Below are 22,116 nucleotides of genomic sequence, written 5' to 3' on the forward strand. Positions count from 1 at the left end.
ATCTATCTATCTATCTATCTATCTATCTATCTATCTATCTATCTATCTCACGGCTTCCAAGTTTTTAATCCCAAAAATCCTATTAGGGATAACAAAAGGTAGAAGGAGTGATTGTAATTAGAAACAAACATACATACCCAGGTTACTGTACTTAGCAGCAGATCATGTTATTTCTTTATCTCATGAAGATTTCCATCAGTAGCAGTGCTCTATGTTTGGAAATAGCAGGACTTTTGTCATCCTCATGATCTCATTAGGAGGCATCTTGTTCTTGGCAGTTTAGAGCCTAGAGAAATAGCTTGCCTGTCTCCTCTGTAGTCTCCACACCTACTTCCCTATCATCAAAGTATAAATGTGCCCAAGGATATTTTATGTAGCTGGAGCACTGAATTATATCACTGTTTGGCAAAGTAGCAAAGATCTTTCCTCTGACTTGAATTTTCTAAACTTGCCATGGATCAGGTTATATCAGTAATTATGCTTATATCTAGCTTTCTTTCATATATTGAGAGAATACTTGTTGTGTGACAAAACTTTTCCTGGGGAGACACAACACACATCTTCTCACCCCAGTTATGGAGTTCCAGAACAGAACAAAGTACAGATGTCCAGTGTGGCGAAGATGAGTTTTATTAGGGTTACTTACAGGAATATGGGTGAGGGGTTACTTATAGAAGCAGAAATTACTCAAAAGATAGTTGCATTATCAAAGCCCACCCTAGAATGGGTGACAAAGCTGGGAACCTGGAGCACACTGCACAGTCTATAGGCAGCTCAACAGTTTGGAGAGTGTCCTTTCCGGGTTGCTCAGTTGGTCTAAACCTCTTACAGGCAGCTCAGTTGGTTTCTGTTTCTTCCAGGTAACTGTGCTGGTCTCTCTCTGCAGCTTTTCTCCTCTGAGAATGTTCTTTGCAACTCAGCTTTTCCAAGTCTTGGCAAGTCAGCTCATCTGAGTCTTCTGTGCAGCTCAGCTTTACTTTCCCTGAGAGGGACTCTCAGCTTTATATTTTTTAATCTGACATGGAGGGTAGTGAGTCGGGTCAGTTTCAGGGACTGGTTAATGTCTTTAACAGTGCAGCCACTTTAACCTTCCTAAGGGATGTGCTTAAAGGAGTACTTTTCTAACAGTGAAATCTATTTTGCACTGCAGTAAGTGATACCTGAAGCATTATTTCTTCACATCAATTTCCTTTGTTAGCGCACTGTGAACAGAGAGGAGCTGCTAAAACAAGCTGAGTCCGTGATGCAGGACCTTGGGAGTTCACGGGCAATGTTAGAAATCCAGTATGAAAATGAGGTGAGTTTTGGACTCCTTGTAACTTACGCTATTGATAAAATGTCATTTGTGCATATTGATACTATGAAATTCTGAAAGGCAGTTGGGAAATTTAGCTTTAAAAAATTTTGGTCTACTTTCTCTTTAATGATATGCTTTGTGTGTTTGTTTGTTTTTTCGAGACACGGTTTCTCCGTGTAGTTCTGGTGCCTGTCCTGGATTGAGAACTCACAGAGATCTGCCTGGCTCTGCCTCCTGAGTGCTAGGATTAAAGGCGTGCGTCTCCACCACTTGGCTTATGATATGTTTTAAGTTCTATGTTTTTCAGGGGTTTAAATGCAAAATCAGAATCAGGATTTTTTTCTTGGCATAATTACGCACATACCTGTATAATGTTCATGAAATGAGAGGCTATCCTAAGAATCAGTAATTGAGAAATGCTTAGACTGCATTTTCAGAGTTAGTTTATTGATACAGAATACAGTGTACACTGTAAAAGCATTCTCTAAGAGTTGACATGGAGCCATCTCCACCATGGCAAGTGGAGACTATCCATCTCTGTAAAGACTGCCCTGGCAGCCACAGGTCTAGTTTGCTAAGTTGTTTTGCTAGTTTTACAAGCTCATCAATAAATGCGTTCATGCAATAATGTGGCTGTTGTGTTGCTCTTTTTTCACTTCTGCAATGCACATGAGCCTCATTCATGTTGTGTGTGGTTTGTTTTGTTTTAATTTTCAAATTTTTTTTCCTTGAGCATTTTATCTCACAGGTGGCTTACTACGTGTTAATCACTTAGTAGGGGTGTTTGCATTCTTTTCAGTTTTTTCATTGTTATAACTTTCATGCCCCAAGTCTTTCTTTAATAAACATACTTGTAGTTCTCTTGGATATATATCTCGATTACTAAGTCATTTGGTAATATATTTTAATTTTACTAAAAAATACCATACTGTACATCAGTGTTGGTACCAGGTCTTTCACTTTCCCAGTGATGTTATTTCTGAGTCCAGTGTTTTATGTTCTTACTCTGTACTTGCTGTTACCAGGTTTTTCAGTTTTAAGAATTGAAATTAGTAATGAGTTAGTAGTAGAATCTTGGTATGATTTGAATTAGCATTTTCCTTGTATTGAAAACATAGTTTTTGCATTGTTGTTGGTCACTTAGCCATTTTGGAAAAGTTTCTGAGACTTTTTAGTGTTTAATTTGGTTTTGCTTTACCATTGAATTAAGTTAATCCCAGCACTTGGGAGGCAGAGGCAGGCATATCTCTGAGTTTGAGACTAGTATAGTCTACATACTGAGTTTTAGGACAGCTGGGGCTGTTACACACACAAAGACCTTGTCTTGAAAAACCAAAAAGGAAAAAAAAAGTTTTGTTAACTGGATTTATAAATGACTTGTCATTTCCTTTCAGTTTATCATTTATCTAGTTGATAATTTTTTCTTTCATGTGTTTGCATTGTAAGATTTCCCATGAATGATATCTCAGATTTTAAATCCTGTGTTTTGTTATTTTAGTCCATATTCAATGATCATTTCACATTAATATAGTTTGAGACCCTCCCTCCTTCTCTCTTTCCCTCTCTGCCTCCTCCCCTCTTTTGTCCTTCCTTCCTTCCTTCCTTCCTTCCTTCCTTCCTTCCTTCCTTCCTTCCTTCCTTTCTTTCTTTCTTTCCTCTCTCCTTTCTTAGAAAAAAAGAATGGCTTTCTTTTTCTTTTTTTAAATTTATTTTTAATTTTTTATGTGCATTGGTGTTTTGCCACAGAACTGGAGTTACAGACAGTTGTTAGCTGCCATGTGGGTTCTGGGAATTGAACCTTGGTCCTCTAAGAGCATTCAGTGCTTTTAACTGCTGAGCCATCTCTCCAACCCCATGAGATGGTTTTCATCAGACAGAAAAGGGCAGTGTGCCAAGAGATTCAAGTAATGGCTTTCTGTGTAAAGACAAACTTGGTGATTTTAACTCCATTGAATCTGCACTGCTTTGCTCCTATTTTCTTTTGTAAAAAATGTGGATAATAGAAGTACCTCAAAGTTGTAGCTAAGTTCTTATGTTTATGTATGAAGTTAGAATACTGTATAATAGTAAACACAGTGTAAGTTTAATAGTTTTGTCTACAGTATTACCAGTAGCTATTTAAATAATTGTAGTCATGGCTTTAAGTTTTTACTCAGTTTCTTAAACATAATCTTATAAAAACTTTCCTTGAAAAGCTCTAAGGGCCCACAGTCCCCAGAAAAAAAATATATAGAGGTTTGTGTCCGGAGAAGTGTATTATGTGTCAGTGATCCATATTATGGCAGAACTGTCCCATTCTTACAGATCAGGTGCAAAAGCAAAAGGGCATTGCAAATAATTGATGTAGGTGCCACACGAATGAGGCATTCAGACAGGGAGTTAAGCCTTGCAAAGACTCTTAATGGAAAGAGAGAGATGTTTTCCAGCAGATTGAGACTTGAACCAAGGGATTGGGCCTTGGTGATGAGTGACATAAGCCAGTGCTATTTTGAAAGTTTTGGAGGCAGGGGAAATGGAGAAGAAAAAGAGAGGGGTAATAAGTTTATAAGCCTTTTAGTACTGGTTTGGATTTTTTTTTTTTAAATCTCCCTCAAAGTAGTTTTTGCTCACAGGGTATGGTACTCCAATTTCTCATTTGTAAGACTGTAAAACCTTTGCTGTCTGTGAACCATCAGGTGTGTTTACTGTATTAAACATGCTTTCTATTTTCTTATTCCAGTGTTTTTCTTTTCTGAATGCTGGATTTTTTTCACTCTCATCTTCAGATTGTAGCTGGGATGAAACATAAGGCTGGTGAAGATGGCTCTGTGGGTAAAGGCACTTGCCACTAAGCCTCCCTGAAACTCACATAGTGAAAAGAGAAATGTGTAACACAAATTGTCTGTTGAAACCTGAGTACTTGGATTGCACATACATGTATGCATTCATTCACACATGCACACACAACAGGCGTGAACTATTAAATGAGAACCGTATGGGTTCAGAACAGCTTTTCAGTGGCTCTGCTTAGGGTTAAGATTTGAACTACTAGTGCAGAAACCAATGGTTTATGGTGTTCAGTGGGTCTTCCCTAGTCTGAAAAGAAGTTACAGAATCCGTCTTCATTGGGAAAATATATTCATCACATCATCTTGCTAGAATGGCTCGCAAACTAAAATATGATAAACAGAACATTGCTTGGCGTATAAATATACTGGTTTGTGTTAACTTTGAAGTAAAAAGACTATTTTAAGCCAAGTTGGTGGTAGTGGTATTGTGCTGGTTTTTATATTTGTTTGTTTGAGACAGTCTCTTATTCTTTGTTTTTATTCCTGGAATATCATATTTTCCTCTCTTTAAAAATGGAGATAAAGCCAGACCAACTAAGTAGCTGTACATTAGTGGAATGTCTAGGCAGAATACTTCTGACCGGCCTCAGGAGGGAGTTGTGTTGTGCTTTAGTGGCTGTGACATAGACATTCACCTGTAGAATTTAATACTTTTTTTTATAGAATTTAATACTTTAAGTTAAATCCATTTTACTTTTAGAAATAACTGTTTAAGAGAAAGGAATAGAGTATTAGGATTATTTGGGGATAATTTTGTGGAAAAGGGAGTTAAATGGCCCCAGGGCGCCACCTTGTGGACAACAGTGTTACTACATGTCTAAAATTTCCCTTTCTTCCAGTGGCTGGAAATCAATGGTGAGCAAACAAAATAAACAAGGTCCCTACACTACCATTGTGGAGGTTTTCTTTAGTTTTGAGGGTGCGCGCGCATCCCGCCATTTTAAACTATGTGATCAAGAAAGATTAAAGACATAGAACAGGTTGTGTAAGATGGTAATGTGGTTCTAAGATGACATCTGAGTTGAAAGCAAGTCCCTGCTGTTAGGGAGAATGGTTCTAGCAGAAGCTCAGGCAGTGTGTTCCAACTATCTTGGGATCAAAGTGGCTAGAGCTACTAGTAAGTTAGGACAGAGCAGTAGCAGTCAAGGTCAGTGATACTGAAAGTAGGGATCATATAGGCTATTAGGCTGTGGTAAAAAAAAAAAAAAATGTGCTGTGCTTTGAGTGAACAAGAAAACTTTTTCATAGGAAATGTCACTTAATATGGTATGTAGGATGTTAGGAACACTAGTGTATGTGGTCATTCAGGAGAATGAATCCTCAGTGGTGGAGAATCATTAGTTTAGAATGTATTTTTAAGGCAGAGCTTATATTGTATAGTGACTGGTTTAGATTGTGGGGAGTAAGAAAAGCCAAAGGTGAACTACCAGATACCTTTTGGAGCATTCACTCGTGGTTAGTGATACCCATTTACTCATGTGGACTCCTGTGGAAAGGGTGGGAGCTAATCAGAAAGTGCTTTTGGGGTGCAAAATGACTGCTTTAAAATAGGAATTAAATATGGTAGATTTTATCAACTCTTGAGATAGTAATGGACTATTTTAAAAAGTAAGTGTAGTATCCTTTGTTTACACATGTTTGTAAGCGAGTGGTCACTTGAGCAGATTATTGTCAGATTATAATCTTAACTGTGATGTAAGTTTATTATTGCTTGTCTTTGTTTGTTATGGACTAAAACTGGTGAGATCTTGCTAGAACATGGAGGAATGCTGAGTCTGTGAACACTACTCCAAGCATATTGATAATGGTGCTGTCATGTAGAAACTTTGTAAACTGAACAATCACCTTTAAATAATTTTAAATAGCAAAGCCTAGTCCCTTAAACTAGCAGATCAGGAGCTCCAGGACCGCCCCCCACCCCCAGCCCTATTGTTGTGATGGTGTGTGACAATGATAACTATCTTGGGGTTCCAGTGTACCCTTGGACTTAAGAGGCCACTGACTTAACTAACTCTGGTTACTGACATGAATTCAGATCTTGAATTTTACCCCTTAGACTCCTATTAAATGTGTGTTAGACTATATGGGGCTTCAAGGCAGTCGAAATAATTCTCTTCATTTAAAACTTACAAGGCAAGTATATAATGGAATTGTGGCAAGACCATAAAATGCCATAGGAAAGAGTCAAACTAATTGTTTGGGGGAGGTTGGGGGGCTTCTCCTGAGAAGGTGGCACTTTAGTTGGTTTTGGGATGATAGTTCCCTTAAAGAGAAAAATAGCATATACAAATAGTACCATGTTGTTCTCTAAAGGCAAAATTGGTAACCTCAGCAGGAATTTTGAGCCATACAAATGGAATGTTGGGGCCAGAGGGTTTCCAATGCCCAGGACTCAGGGAATGGACAGTTTGGGAAACCATCTCTTAGGTTTCCTGGCAAATACTTTGTATAAGTGTCCATGTTGTGCGCTGGGCGGTGGTGGCGCATGCTTTTAATCCCAGCACTTGGGAGGCAGAGGCAGGTGGATCTCTGTGAGTTCGAGGCCAGCCTGGTCTAGAGAGCGAGATCCAGGAAAGGCACAAAGCTACACAGAGAAACCCTGTCTCGAAAAACAAAACAAAACAAAAAAAACAAATGTCCATGTAGCCAAGAGGTTGCCAGGCAAAATGACACCACAATTTCTAAAATAATTCTCCATTTATTTATTTATTTATTTATTTATTTATTTATTTATTTATTTATTTTAGGTTGGTACAGGTCTTGGGCCAACACTGGAGTTTTATGCACTTGTTTCTCAGGAACTACAGAGGGCTGACTTGGGTCTCTGGAGAGGTGAAGAAGTAACTCTTAGCAATCCAAAAGGTAATGTGCAGCTGTGAGTCGCTCGATTTGTATTACTCAGATCAGGTAAGGGGTCCTACATCCTAGTCAGTCCCTGCTGGGGCTTTGGTCTTTGTCTGTCTTTTCTTTTTTTTTTTTTTTTTTTTAACCCCTATTTTCTCATTTATCCAATGGGAAGGCTTTCTAGTTTAGAGGCCGTTGATCCAGTTTTGTGAAAACTAAATTTCTTAATGTTCTTAGTTATCAGATTTTGTTTTGTTTTGGAAAGTCTCATCTGAAGTTTGGTGACTTGCTCGTTTTACAGGAAGCCAAGAAGGGACCAAGTATATTCAAAACCTCCAGGGCCTGTTTGCGCTTCCCTTTGGTAGGACAGCTAAGCCAGCTCATATCGCAAAGGTTAAGATGAAGTTTCGCTTCTTAGGAAAATTAATGGCTAAGGCTATCATGGATTTCAGATTGGTAAGTTTAGGATTGTTTGCTTGTCTGTAATTTTGTACAATGTTCTGTGAAAGTACCTTAGTCCCCTGCACTCAATGCTGTGTTTTAGAGCACTCTATTTTGAATGTGTGCACAAACTGCTTGAGAATTTCATTGAAAATGCCAATTCTGCTTCTGAGGCACACATGTAAGTAAGGCTGTCCTGTGTCCAAGATGATAGCACCCAACCTCTAGTCTGTGTAGCATTCCTTTAGTAGCCAGGGCTCAGAGTCAGGCAACATAAAGATGGCATTAATTGTATTTTTGGCAGGATTCGATTTGATGTTTTTAATTCAGCAATAAAGCCATGAGCATTGTAGGTAAACTCATTGAATTTCTGTTAGAATGCTCTTGTGATAATAAACCAAGTAATCAATATTCATGGAGGTTTGAATATTTCTGGACTTTTCTTCATTTCCTCTTCTCACATTTTCTGAGGTACTTTATCAGTATGGGTAAAACATTTTCATTTGATAAGCCCACAAGTTTACATTCTCTTTTAAGAGATATATACAGCTCACTAGTTATTTCAGAAGTTCCATTCATTTTAATTTTTTGTTTTAAGTAAGTTCTTCATTTTACCTTCTCTGATTTCAGAATATTAAATATATAAGTAGAATTGTATTGTGTTTACTTGGTTCAGAATAAAGTAAAATTTCACTGACAAACACTTCACGTAGTGTTTCAGAGGTACACGGGTAAAATACTTTATGGACATTGTATGTTCACCATTGGTGTTCTTTTTTGTGTTACGCTTAAATAGGTTCTTTTTTTAAAAATAGTTTTTTATGAGCATTGATGTTTTGTCTGCATGTATGCCTGTGTAAGGATGTCAGATCCCTTGTTGCTAGAGTTACAGACAGTTATGAGCTGCCATGTGGGTGCTGGGAATTGAACCTAGGTCCTCTGGAAGAGCTGCCAATGTTCTTAACCACTGAGCCATCTCTCCAGTTCCCTTAAATAGGTTCTTTAGCATTCTAAAATTTTGGCAGAGATTTGTGGCTCTCAATTTCATTTAAAGATAGAAACAGTTCCTAATTTTTTCCCCCCTGGGAATATTTGACCTTTTCAAATGACCTCTTGTAAAGTGCCTATTACAAGCTAGTTGTGACAAAGTATGTTGCTTGTTCCCTTTCAGGTGGACCTTCCCCTTGGCCTGCCCTTTTATAAGTGGATGCTGCGGCAGGAAACCTCACTGACATCTCATGATTTATTTGACATTGATCCGGTTGTAGCCAGATCAGTATATCACCTAGAAGACATTGTCAGACAGAAAAAGAGACTGGAGCAAGATAAATCCCAGGTAGGTCTGGAAGAGACAGCCAGAGGATCAGATCAGTTATTTGTTCTAGAATTATGAGGCCTGTTCACTGGTTTGTATTTGACCTAGTTTATTTGATAATAGTATTTTTTTTAATTAAAAAAAAATGATTTATCTTTCTGGGTGTTTTGCCTGCATGTGTGTCTGCATATAACTTGCATGCAGTGCCCCTTGGGAGCCAGAAGAGGATATCAGATGTTACCACATGGAGCTAGGAACTGAACCCAGGCCCTCTGAAAGAGCAACAAGTGCTCTCTTTATCACAGCAGTATTTCATCTTAATAGAGATGTTTAATACATCTTTTAAACTAATAGCAGCATGATTTGACAATTGCTAATAACAGCAAGTGGATGTCTTGATTTCCAAATAAAATATACTTCTAATGGAAGTTCTAAGACCACTTGTCTTAAATTTTAGATAATCCGATACCTTATCATTAATTCTTCAGAAAGATACTTCTCTGTTTCTGTCTTCTTCCACCTCTCTACCACAGTTTGTGCTTGTATTGTGAGTTTATACCACTATACCTAGCTTGGAAATAGTTTTTAATGGTTGTTGACAGGCTGGAGCTATACAGCTCAAATGTAAAGCACTTAAACTAGCATGTATGAGGTGGTAGGCTCACTACCCAGTATTATTAATCAAGAACAGGTTTATGGATGCCTACCCTTTGAAGTTTCTGTTTCATCTCACAGATAATCTTGAGCTCTGTATCATTGCTGTCTTTTTTTAATGTATATATTACCAGCTCATTTAGGCTCAGTCTGTGATTATATGTATGGTATTGGATATCAGAAGAAAACAGGTTGTATTTTCTAAAAAGTAACATTGTGCAGTAACTTATATTTGTGTAGGTTTAACCAACTTGTCGTTTTATAGTTATTTATTTGTATTTATGGGTATGTATGACTGCTTGTATCTGAGTTTGTTTACTGCACGAGTGCCTGGTGCCCAAAGAGGCCAGAAAAAGGCATCAGGTCTTCTATACCTGGAGTTATAGGTGGCTATGAGTCACCATATGGATTAAGTAAGATCAGCACCAGTGCTATTAGCAGCTGAGCTATCTTTCCAGCACTTTAAGATTATTTAAGGTAAGACTAGCACATTTCATAAAAGTCAGCATTGCACCTTGATGGAGTAAATGCAGTAGAGACTGGAAGATGATTTGGAAGGTTATTCATTTTATCTCCCAGTTATGTTTATGAGGAGATAGTGTCTAAAGATGCTGTGATAGTTATTAGTATTCATTGTCAGCACGTAGGAGACAAACCTCTGGCACACTTGTGTGGAATTATCTAGTAAAGTTTAGCCTCTGAATCTGTGTTGTGTTGTCTTGATTATGTTAATGAGGTAGGAAGACTAGCTCACATTGAGTGGCTCTATTCTATAAGCAGAAGATCTTGGGTTGTGTAAGAGTGGGGGAAGTGAGCTGAGCATTAGCATGTGTATTCTACTGAGTTCTGCTTGTGACTGTGGCTCTACTATGAACAATTCTCTCAAGTTCCTGCCATTGTGACTGTACTGGCACAGGCTGTAGCCTGCCCCCCCCCCCCCCCTCTCTCTCTCTCAGTACTGGACAATAAGCCAACACATATAACTTCACCACTGAGCTCGGCCTGCTGCTTGGTTGTAGATTTCTGCATCTGCTTCCATCAGTTACTGGATGAAGGCTCTATGATTACAGTTAGGGTATTCACCAATCTGATTACCAGAGTAGGCCAGTTCAGACACCATCACCACTATTGCTAGTAGTCTAATCTGGGGTCGGTCTTATGGATTCCTGGGAATTTCCCTATCTCCAGGGATCTCTGTTGCCCTATAATGTCTCCCTCTATCAAGATATATCTTTCATTGCTCTCCCACTCCGTCCCTCCCCCAGCTCAACCATCCTGTTACCTCATGTTCTCATTCCCCATCCCCTCCCCTCTATTGCCCTCCTTATCCCCAGTTTACTCATGGAGATCTCATCTGTTTACCCATCCTGAGGTGATCTGTATGTCCCTCTTAGGGTCCTCCTTGTTTCCTAGCTTCTCTGGAGCTGTGGGTTGTAGTCTGATTATCCTTTGCTTTACATCTAGTATCCACTTATGAGTGGGTACATACCATGTTTGTCTTTTTTTTTCTTCCTTTTTTAAAATTTCTTTTTATTTATCTGTTTATTTATTTATTTAAATTAAGAAAATTTAAAAATACGGAACACTTCATGAATTTGCGTGTCATCCTTGCGCAGGGACCATGCTAATCTTCTCTGTATCGTTCCAATTTTAGTATATGTGCTGCCGAAGCGAGCACCAAGTTTATCTTTTTGAGTCTGTGTTACCTCATTCAGGATCATATTTTCTAGTTCAATTTGCCTGCAAATTTCATGATGTCATTGTTTTTTACAGCTGAGTCATACTCCATTGTTGTAAATATATTCTGTGGTTGAGGGGCATCTAGGTTGTTGCTTCCAGATTCTGGCTATTACAAATAATGTTGCTATAAACATAGGTGAGCAAGTGTCCTTGTGGTATGATTGAGCATCTCTTGGGTATATGCCCAAGAGTGGTATCATTGGGTCTTGAGGTATATTGATTCCCAATTTTCTGAGAAGTCGCCATACTGATTTCCAAAGTGGCTGTACAAATTTGCACTACACATCCTCTCCAACATAAGCTATCATCACTGTTTTTTATCTTAGCCATTCTGACAGGTGTAAGATGGTATCTCAGAGTCATTTTGATTTTTGTTTCCCTGATGACTAAGGATGTTGAGCAATTCCTTAATTTCTTTCGGCCTTTAGGGATTCTCCTTTTGAGAATTCTCTGTTTAGATCTGTAGCGTTCCCCCCCCCCCCCCACCTTTTTTTTTTTTTTTTTTTGGTTTTTCAAGACAGTTTCTTTGTGTAGTTTTGGTGCCTGTCCTGGACCAGGCTGGCCTCGAACTCACAGAGATCTGCCTTCGAGTGCTAGGATTAAAGGCATGCGCCACTGTCACCCAGCCTGTAGCCCATTTTTAAATTGGATTGTTTGGTATTTTGCTATCTAGTTTCTTGAGTTCTTTGTATATTTTGGAGATCAGCCCTCTGTCAGATATGGGATTGGTGAAGATCCTTTCCCAATCTGTAGGCTGTTTTGTCTTACTTATCGTGTCTTTTGCCTTACAGAAGCTTCTCAGTTTCAGGAGGTCTCATTTACTAATTGTTGCTCTCAGTGTCTGTGCTACTGGTGTTATATTTAGGAAGTGGTCTCCTATGCCATTGCATTGTAGGCTGCTTCCTACTTCCTCTTCTGTCAGGTTCAGTGTAGCTGGATTTATGTTGAGGTCTTTGATCCATTTGGATTTGAGTTTTGTGCATGGTTATAGATAGGGTTTATTTTCAATCTGCTACATACAGACGTTCAGTTATGCCAGCACCATTTGTTGAAGATGCTTTTCATTGTACATTTCATTGTACAGTTTTGGCTTCTTCGTCAAAACTCAGGGGTTCATAGATGTATGGATTAATGTCAAGATCTTCAATCTGATTCATTTGGTCCACACGTCAGTTTTTATGCCCATACCAAGCTGTTTTTATTACTATAGCTCTATAGTAGAGCCTGAAGTCAGGAATGGTGATGCCTCCAGAAATTGCTTTATTGTAAAGGATTGTTTTAGATATCCTATGTTTTTTTTGTTTTATATGAAGTTGAGTATTGTTCTTTCAAGGTCTCTGAAGAATTGTGTCGAGATTTTGATGGGGATTGCATTTAATCTGTAGATTGCTTTTGGTAAGATTGCCATTTTTATGTTTGTTCTGCCATTAATGTGTAGTTAGAGTTTTCCTGCCTGGCCCACAGTTAGGACAAATCTCTCTCACCTGCCAGTCCCACAGCCGCTCAGACCCGACCAAGTAAAAACAGAGACTTATATTGGTAACAAACTGTATGCCCGTGGCAGGCTTCTTGCTAACTGTTCTTACATTAATCCATTTCTATAAATCTATAATCTATACCTTGCCTCGTGGCTTACCGGCATCTTCTCATGCTATTTGTCATTGTGGCGGCTGGCAGTGTCTCTGACTCAGCCTTCCACTTCCCAGCTTTATTCTCCTCCTTGTCCCGCCTATACTTCCTGCCTAGCGACTGGCCAATCAGTGATTTATTTATTGACCAATCAGCAAAACATTTAACATACAGACCATCCCACAGCATTAATGAGCATGGGAGATCTTTCCATTTTCTGATACCTTCATCAACTTCTTTCTTCAAAGACTTAAAAGTTTTTGTATTACAGGTCTTTTCCTTGTTTGGTTAGAGTTACCCCAAGGTATTTTATATTAGTTGTGGCTGTTGTAAAGTGTGATTATTTCTGTGATTTCTTTTTTGGCCCGTTTATTATTTGTGAATAGGAGGGCTACTGACTCTTTTGAGTTAATCTTGTATCCTGCCACATTACTGAAGCTATTTATTACTTGTAGGAGTTCCCTGGTAGAATTTTTGGGGTCACTTATGTAGACTATATCATCTGCAAATAGCAAAAGTTTGACTTCTTCCTTTCCAATTTGTATCCTCTTGATCTCCTTTTATTGTCTTATTGCTCTAGCTAGAACTTCAAGTACTATATTGAATAAATATGGGAGTGAACAGCCTTGTCTTGTTGCTGATTTTAGTGGAATCGCTTTGAGTTTCTCGCCATTTAGTTTGATGTTGGCTGTTGACTTGCTGTATATTGCTTTTGTTATGTTTATGAATGTTCCTTGTATCCATGATCTCTCCGAGACCTTTATCATGAAGGGGTGTTGGATTTTGTCAAAGGCTTTTTTAGCATCTAATGAGATGATCATGTGGGTTTTTTTCTTTCAGTTTGTTTATATGATGGATTACATTGACAGATTTTCATATGTTGAACTATCCTTGCATCTCTGGGATGAAGCCTACTTGATTATGGTAGATAATTTTTTTTGTGTGTGTGTGTGTATATGTGTGTTCTTGGATTTGCTAGTATTTTATTCAGTATTTTTTCATCAATGTTCATGAGGGAGATTGGTCTGTAATTCTTTTTTGCATCTTTGTGTGTTTGGGTATCAGGGTAACTGTAGCCTCATAGAGTTTGGCAATGTTCCTTCTGTTTGTTTCTATTGTGTGGAACAATTTGAGGAGCATTGGTATTAGCTCTTCTTTGAAATTCTGGTAGAATTATGCACTGAAACCATCTGGCCCTGGGCTTTTTTAGGTTGGGAGACTTTTAATGACTGTCTATTTTCATAGGAGTTACAGGTCTATTTAAATTGTTTATCTGGTCTTGATTTAATTAATTTCCATTTCTTTTGTGTTTTCCAATTTTGTGGAGTACAGGTTTTTGAAGTATGACCTGATGATTCTCTGGAGTTCCTTATTGTCAGATTTGTTATGTCTCCTTTTTTGTTTCTGATTTTGTTTATTTGGATATTCTTTCCCTGCCTTTTAGTTAGTTTGGATAGGGGTTTGTCTATCCTTGTTGATTTTCTCAGAGAACCAACTTTTTGTTTCATTGATTCTTTATACTGTTCTCTTTGTTTCTATTTTATTGATTTCAGCCCTCAATTTGATTATTTTCTGGTGTCTATTCCTCTTGGGTGAGTTTTCTTCTTTTTGTTCAAGAGCTTTCAGGTGTGCTGTTAAATCGCTAGTATGAGATTTTTTTCCAACTTCTTTATGTGGGTATTTAGTGTTAGGAATTTTCCTCATACCACTGCTTTCATAGTGTCCCATTAAATTTGGGTATGTTATACATGCATTTTCATTGAATTCTAGGAAGTCTTTAATCTTTTTCGATTTCTTCCTTGACCCAGTGGTGATTCAGTTGAGCATTTTTCAGTTTCCATGAGTTTGTAGGCTTTCTGTAATTTGTGTTGTTGTTTAATTCTAACTTTAAGGCATGGTGGTCTGATTAAAATACAGGAGGTTGTTCCTTTTTTTTTTTTTTTTTAATCTGTTGAGATGTGCTTTGTGAGCAAGTATGTGGTCAGTTTTAGAAGAGGTATCATGGGGTGCTGAGAAGAAGGTATATTCTCTTGTATTTGGGTAGAATGTTCTGTAGATGTCTATGAAATCCATTTGAGTCATAATGTCTGTTAGTTCCCGTATGTCTCTGTTAAGTTTCTGTCTGGTAGACCTTTCCATTGGTGAAAGTGGGGTGTTGAAGTCTCCCACTATTAGTGGGTGGAGTTTGATGTGTGATTTAAGCCTTAGTAATTTTTCTTTTACATATGTGGGTGCCCTTGTATTTTTTGGCATAATGTTCAGATTTGAGACTTCATCTTTTGGAATTTTCCTGTGATGAATATGTAATGCCGTTCCTGATGACATGTTTCTTGTATGCAGCAGAAGGATGGATCCTCTTTTTGTATCCATTCTGTTAGCCTGTGTCTTTTTATAAGCAAATTGAGTCCATTGATATTAAAGGATATTAATGACCAGTAATTGTTAATTCTTTTTATCTTTTGGTGGTAGTGTTGTGTATATGTGTGTTTCCCTTCTTTGGTATTTGTGGCATGGGATTACCCGTTACCTGTGTTTTCATGGGTACACTTAACTTCCTTAGGTTGGATTTTTCCTTCTAGTGCTTTCTGTAGGGATTTGTGGGTAGGTATTGTTTAAATCTGGTTTCATCATGAAATATCTTGTTTACTCCATCCATGGCGATTGAGTGTTTTGCTGGGTATAATAGTCTGGGCTAGCATCCATAGTCTCTTAGTGTCTGTGTAACATCTGTTCAGGACCTTCTGTCTTTCAGAGTCTCCATTGAGAAATCAGGTGTTATTCTGATGGGTCTGCCTTTATATGTTACTTGGCCTTTTTCCTTTGCAGCTCTTAATGTGTTTTTCTTTATTCTGTATGTTTAGTGGTTTGATTATTATGTGGTGAGAGGACTTTTTTTGATCCAGTCTATTTTGTGTTCTGTAAGCTTCTTGTATATTCATAGGCGTTTCTTTCTTAAGTTGGGAAAGTTTTCTTCTGTGATCTTGTTGAATATATTTTCTGTGCCTTTGAGCTGTTCTTCTTCTTCTGTCTCTGTTATTCTTAGGTTTGGTCTTTCCATGGTGTCCCAGATTTCCTGGACATTTTGTGTTATGACTTTGTTGGCTTTAATGTTTTCTTTCACTGACAAATCTATTTCCTCTATAGTATATTCAACGTCAGAGATTCTCTCTTCCCTCTCTTGTATTCTGTTGGTTATGCTTGCATCTGTAGTTCCTGTTCATTTACTCAGATTTTCCATTTCCAGCATTCCCTCAGTTTGTGTCTTCTTTATTGCCTCTCTTTCAGTTTTCACATCTTGAACTGTTTCTCCCGTCTGATTGCTTTTTCTTGGTTTTCTTGACTTTCTGGACCTAGACTGTGTCTTAGTTTCTTTTCTGTTGCTGTGATAAAAACATTTTTTGAGAAAAGCAACTTAAAGGAGAAAGGGACGACAGACTCCGCCAGCTTGGATTGGACCAATCTCTAACCAGGGGTACAACCCATACCCCCATACCCCCACCCGTTGCAGCCCCAGTTGCAGGCCTGCAGGATTTTAGGGATTTATTTTTTGTCTTTTCCTCGATTTCTTTAAGGGATTTTTCATTTCCTCTTTAAAGGCCTCTGTCATCTTCTGAAAGTCATTTTTAAGGTTTTTTTCTTCTGCTTCTTCTACGTTGGGGTGTTCTGTCTTGCTCGTGTAGAACCGCTAGTTTCTGGTGGTGCCATATTGCTCTTTATGTTGTTCAATATATTCTTGCACTGACATTTACCCATTTTTTCCTCCAATCAGTGTCTGTGTATCAGGGAGTCACTCTTGGTCCAGTCGGAGCTCTTGGTCCAATTGGAGCTGGCGGAGTCTGTCTCAGGGAGCATCTGAGGTCTTGGGGGGATGGAGTGGGGCTTGTTGGTTACAGGGTCCAGTGCGGGGCGGGGAGTGTATGGTGGCATGGTTGTGTCCCTGGGCCTGAAGGTTAGAGGCTGGGGTGATTGGCTAGAACAGACTCACCTCTTGGTCTAGTTGAAGCTGGTAGAGTCTGTCGCCCCTTTCTTTCTCCTTTAAGTTGCTTTTCTCAAAAAATGTTTTTATCACAGCAACAGAAAAGAAACTAAGACACACACTGTCTAAGTCCGTTTTTTTCTATGCAAGAACCAATGTCTTATGTTTAGAATTTGGGCTGGAGAGATGGCTCAGCAGTTAAGAGCACTAGCTGCTTTTTCCAAGGGACCTAGGTTCGATTCCCATACACCTACATAGTAGGTCACAGTCATCTGTAACTCTAGTTCTGGGAATCTGACACTGTCTTCTTAACTGGACACACAATGCACACATGGGTGCATATTCAGACAAGGAGACACATTCAAACACATATGTAGTGGTATTTACTTGCCCATGACCTTGGGCTATATGGCCTGAAGGAGGGTGGTGCTTCTTGCCATCGTACGTGACCTCTTGAAAGGAAAGGAAAGAGGGGTCATGTGGTCCCTTGTTTCTGCTTCCTGGCATGAGCAGACTGCCAGGTGGATTTGCTCCCTGTTAGAACAGAGGATGACTTCAGCTCTTTACTTGGTTCTGTATTTGTGAGTGTATTTCCTCAATTTATACCCTAATAAATTCTCTAATACTCCTTCAGCAGACTTACGTGGATTTCTTGCCTCACTTTTTTTTTTTTAAAGAGGTCACGTCATGTACGGTGGCAAGAAGCACTGCTTCCTTCAGGACATATAGCCCAAAGTCATGGGCAGAGCAAATACCACTACACAAATTAAAATAAATGAATAAACAATATTTTAAAGGGTCTTTAAAATTGCGTAGGTTTGTATTGAACAACTGCAAGATTTTTGTTGTGTTGGTGTATTTGCTTATGCCCATGGAGTCCAGAGGTTCACTTTGGATAGCTTCCTCAATCATTCTCCACCTGATGTTTGGGATACATAGCTCATTGAGCCTAAATCTCACTGGTTGGCTTGACTAGCTGTCCATTGAACTTCAGGGTTCTGCTTGATTTCCCATTCCTACCCGAAGATTCTCAGACACCAATAATTTAAACTTCTAACACATTGTTTAGCATGTGTTACATAAGAATGGGAAAGAAATGAAAGGAGATAAAACTTGTAGCATGTTTTGATTGCCTCACGTATACCCAATCTTCTACAATCTTGTAAGATGCATTTACTTTTGGTGTCCTAACTTTACGTAAACTTAATATGTAGCCAAGGATTACTTTGAGTTTCTGATCCTCCCTCTCAATTCCAGATGCTAGAACTAAATATGTTTGTCACAATGCCAGGTTTATTCAGTACTGGTGGTTAAACCCAGGGTGCATAACCAGCTGACCTACATCCCTGACCCACTCTCCCCTTGTTTTATAAAACATGCAAATGGGGCACATTTTTCTGGTTCATATTTGACTGGTTTTTTTGTTTTTTTGTTTGGTTGCTTGGTTGGTTTTTTTGTTTTTTAAAACAATGCTAGGGACCACATCTGCCACTTCATGTCTGCTAGGCAAGCACTCCACCACTGAGCCAGACCCTTGACCTGTTAGATGAAATTCTCACAAGATAATTGGGAATATGTTTAAGTTCAATTTGATATAGTATATAAGCCAGAGAAACTAAGTTTCTTCTCTTTAAATATGTTCTAGATGTACTGAATGTTACACATGACCATGTAATTGGGGTAGAGAGTTGGGATCACTTTGATCTATAACAGGTTGTTTAGAGACAGGTTTGTTTTATTTTTTAAAAGCTTGTTAACAAAATCATAGGTTTCTTAAGGATTTTCATATGCATCATTGTACTTTACACATTTTTTTGTCCTCATCCTTTCTCCCAGTCCATTAACTTCCCCCCCTTAAAGTAGTGTTCTTTCTGCTGTCATGTTGTGTGTATCTGCATGGGCAGGTGTGCAAATGTTCTCTCTAGATTCCTCAGAACAAACTTCCAGGATTTCCTATCTCCCTCTCCCTTGACTTTTCTCCCATATCCTCCTCACTTGTTCCTCCATAATCCCGTCTGCTTTAGTGAAGGATAGTTTGAGAGCTTCCTAATGAATCAGCATTAATTAACTGCCTTCATTTTCAGTACTTCAATTTGTATGTTTGTCATTGATCCTTAATGTTTAAAAAAATATAGCATTTATGTAGACCTTTTAAGTTGTAAGTATTTTTAAAAATCCTCTGGGTTTAATGTGACTTGGCTCAGCTTTCTTGGAAGCTCCCACCCCCAATGTACAAAGCTGTGCTGTGCTTTGTGGATAAGAAGTGAGCATCTCCAGGGTGTGCTTTACACTTGAGCCTTGTAGGGGAGGGGAAAAATTTATTATGCTGTCTATAATTTTCCAAATTATATATATTCTTGGGTATACAGTGACAAGTGTTTTTTGTTTGTTTGTTTTTGTTTTTTCCTGTTTTGTTAAAGCTTAACAAAAATGCATAGGGACTTTCTCTAATATTTGATTTGAGTGTGCTTACAGGGAGCAACTATTTTTCAGTATGGAAAATACCTCAACAATCTTGTTTCTCTCCACAAAATTAATTGTATCAATAAAGAGGTGTTTAAAGTGATTCCTTTTGTGATTCCAGTGACTTGTTTAATATGTAGAATACAACCAAAAATTTAACCAGCTTTACAGGAACCATCAGTTGTTACAATATTCTGTTTTTTGTGACTACAATAGAATTTTGCATGAATTTTTGTGTTCTTTCCTCTCTCCGTTAAAAGACCAAAGAGAGTCTACAGTATGCATTAGAAACTCTTACGATGAATGGCTGTTCAGTGGAAGATCTGGGACTGGATTTCACGCTGCCAGGGTTTCCCAACATTGAACTGAAGAAAGGAGGGAAGGATATACCAGTCACTATCCACAATTTGGAGGAATACCTAAGAGTATGTATTGTCTCTTTTCTGTGGGTCATGGGCCATAGGAGTTTGTGTGCTGTGTTCCTATGAGGAGGGGAGTTAGGATTGCTGGAACTTGGTCCCTTAGCTTCTGCCTGTGTGGACCTTACACACCACTGGGACTACTCTTGGAGTCTCTTTCAGCCTTTGTAAGCTTCTGTGCACTTTGTAGAGAACACACAAATACCTTATGCTAAAACAACAGCAAAGAAACCCTAAGAAGTTAACTTTCTCTACATTTTGAAAATAGACACAAAAGTCTAAACATAGGAGGTGAGACCTGTGGATAGACAGATGGACTTTGTGGATCATTGAAACACAGTCTTCCACCCAGTCTCATAACATGCTACCAAAAACTGCATGTTGAATAGGTCCACTGTAGTTTACTTTTAGGATGACCCTCAACATTGTGGGCTCTGTCCGCTGCTCACCTCAAGGGTGACTTCGAAAAGTGACCTTAAATTTTATCCTTTGTTGGTTCAAAGGACAGAGTGGAATTCCTTATCTGTTATTCACACATCAAAGGCTCCATCATGATGGAGCAGCAATGTATAGATGCCCTGTATCTTTTCTCAACTGGGAGGAGCTCTAGGGCTGAAAGGTTGCACTGAACTCTGCAGAAAACATGTTTGTGTAAAAACCTTACCAGTTCTTTCTCAGTGCCTCATATAATCTTACATTGACCCATCTTTAAGCTTGATTGAATATCATCCGTTACACCACATTTTCTCTTGTAGGAGAAGATACCAGTGAAAAGGAGTCATCACTTGTTTGAACTGCATTTCTGCCCTTGTTTTAAGCCAGATGCCTTGGCAGAATTGCTTTTAAGACACCAGCATAGGCACACATACCCACACTTAATGTGTTTGTTGGACTCACCCACCTCAAAGCATATTTACAGCAGTAGACTTAAGGTTGCTAAATGTAGGAGAAACTTTTCCTTTGCATGCAAATATTACAAGCTATATCTTTATATTTAGCATTGTTTAAAAGTTTACTTGGGTTTCTTCTTGACATGGGCTAAAGAGAACATTGGATTCAAGCTAGAATACTCATTTTGAAACCTTGGTCTTACGTAAAATCTTGTGTGGGACTTTACAGCCTCTGGAAAACTTCAGCTGTAGTTTCTTTATTTTCTTTAAAAAGAAGATAATATCCAAGATCCTTGCCTTCCCAGCAGTTCTATGACTCAAGTAATCCCTTTTAATAACTAATCAGGCTATCTTCTCATATTACTTGTTTCTTGTACTATCTTTGAAGAAGCTGCATTTCCAGCTTACCAACAATGTGCAAACATCCATATCCTTGCTTTTCTAAAAGTACTTTATAATTGTTAGTTTTACAGTGTAGTAATGGTTTCATCTTAATCTGAAATTCTGTGTACCAATAAATTAACCAGGGCCACTGGGAGCTGAGTAAATTTAGAGCTGCTTTTTCTTATCCTCAAATTTTGTTCTCCTGCATGTCCAAGCTGTATCTGTTTCTAGGAAGAGGCACACACTGCAGAGGACAGGATTTAGAAGTCAATACTCCCCATTAAAAATGTGGACAGTTGCTAATTAAGGATCTTGAAATGTTAATCTTTAATTTCAGTAGTAACATTTTAACCTCTTGGGATATTATCTTTGGCTTCTAGTAAGATAACATGTAATTATCTTCTGGAGGGAGGGTTTTCTATGAAGTTTTAAAACAATGTAAAAATGTATGTGGCAGTTTTGACATTGTCTTACTTTTATCTGACTGGGCTTTTACTGATGTAGTTTTCTTGGAGATAGTCTGGAGATTGAATAACTTTATGGTGTGGTTTCTCTGTCCTTGCTGTCCTGGAACTCACTCTGTAGATGAGGCTGGCCTTGAACTCAGAGATGTGGCTTCCTGTGCCTCTTCAGTGCTGGGATTAAAGGCATGTGCCATCACACCTGGCTTAATAACACTTTTTCTAGAAGGTCATTTACTATACTTTGTCACATATTAAAAAGAAAACAGATTTGGAATTTTGTGTTTTATTAAAAATGACTTCTTCTTGCAGTTGGTGATATTCTGGGCACTAAATGAAGGTGTTTCTAGGCAATTTGACTCGTTCAGAGATGGATTTGAATCAGTTTTCCCACTCAGTCATCTTCAGTACTTCTACCCAGAAGAAGTGAGTAGCTCATGTCTAAAAGACATGGTCATTTCTGTCTGTGTAATTATCATAGCAGAGTAGTTTACCTTACTCCTTCAAACCCACCATTCTACAGCGCTATTTTGGAGTAAGTAAGGGCTTGGAGTTTGGGGAAGGCTAAGGAAATTTTCTGATTAAAGAAGTTTATTAAATAAGAGTGTTCTAGAGACAGCAGGGGATAGAATCCTTGTGTGAAAGTAAAGTACAGCAGCAGCATTCTGCTCAGACCGCCCTGCTGGTCAGTGTGAAGGGGACTTGGCGGAGTTGCACCCTGGAAGCCATGTTTTTAGAGAGCTACTTGTCACCCAAGCATGCAGGTGTTTTTTTT

The 22,116-nt window shown here is 38.5% G+C and overlaps 1 protein-coding gene and 1 non-coding gene across 17 annotated transcripts in view; one reads left to right on the forward strand and one right to left on the reverse strand.

The window, feature by feature from the left end:
• Window positions 1-22,116, forward strand: part of Trip12 (thyroid hormone receptor interactor 12) — a 133,140-nt gene that overhangs the window by 106,334 nt on the left and 4,690 nt on the right. For all 16 annotated transcript variants that reach the window (XM_052750565.1, XM_052750569.1, XM_052750571.1 and 13 more), the window contains 6 exons: window positions 1,199-1,297; window positions 6,873-6,987; window positions 7,271-7,425; window positions 8,582-8,746; window positions 19,448-19,612; window positions 21,654-21,767. In XM_052750565.1, the coding sequence (XP_052606525.1) occupies window positions 1,199-1,297; window positions 6,873-6,987; window positions 7,271-7,425; window positions 8,582-8,746; window positions 19,448-19,612; window positions 21,654-21,767 (813 nt within the window). The remainder of the gene's footprint in view (window positions 1-1,198; window positions 1,298-6,872; window positions 6,988-7,270; window positions 7,426-8,581; window positions 8,747-19,447; window positions 19,613-21,653; window positions 21,768-22,116) is intronic.
• On the reverse strand, window positions 10,951-11,057 carry LOC128118058 (U6 spliceosomal RNA). The gene has a single exon (XR_008220982.1). It is a non-coding gene; the product is annotated as a U6 spliceosomal RNA (small nuclear RNA).

The sequence above is a fragment of the Peromyscus californicus genome, unplaced genomic scaffold, assembly GCF_007827085.1.
Source record: "Peromyscus californicus insignis strain IS unplaced genomic scaffold, ASM782708v3 Scaffold_21__1_contigs__length_65335640, whole genome shotgun sequence".
In the NCBI taxonomy this organism is placed as follows: domain Eukaryota; kingdom Metazoa; phylum Chordata; class Mammalia; order Rodentia; family Cricetidae; genus Peromyscus; species Peromyscus californicus.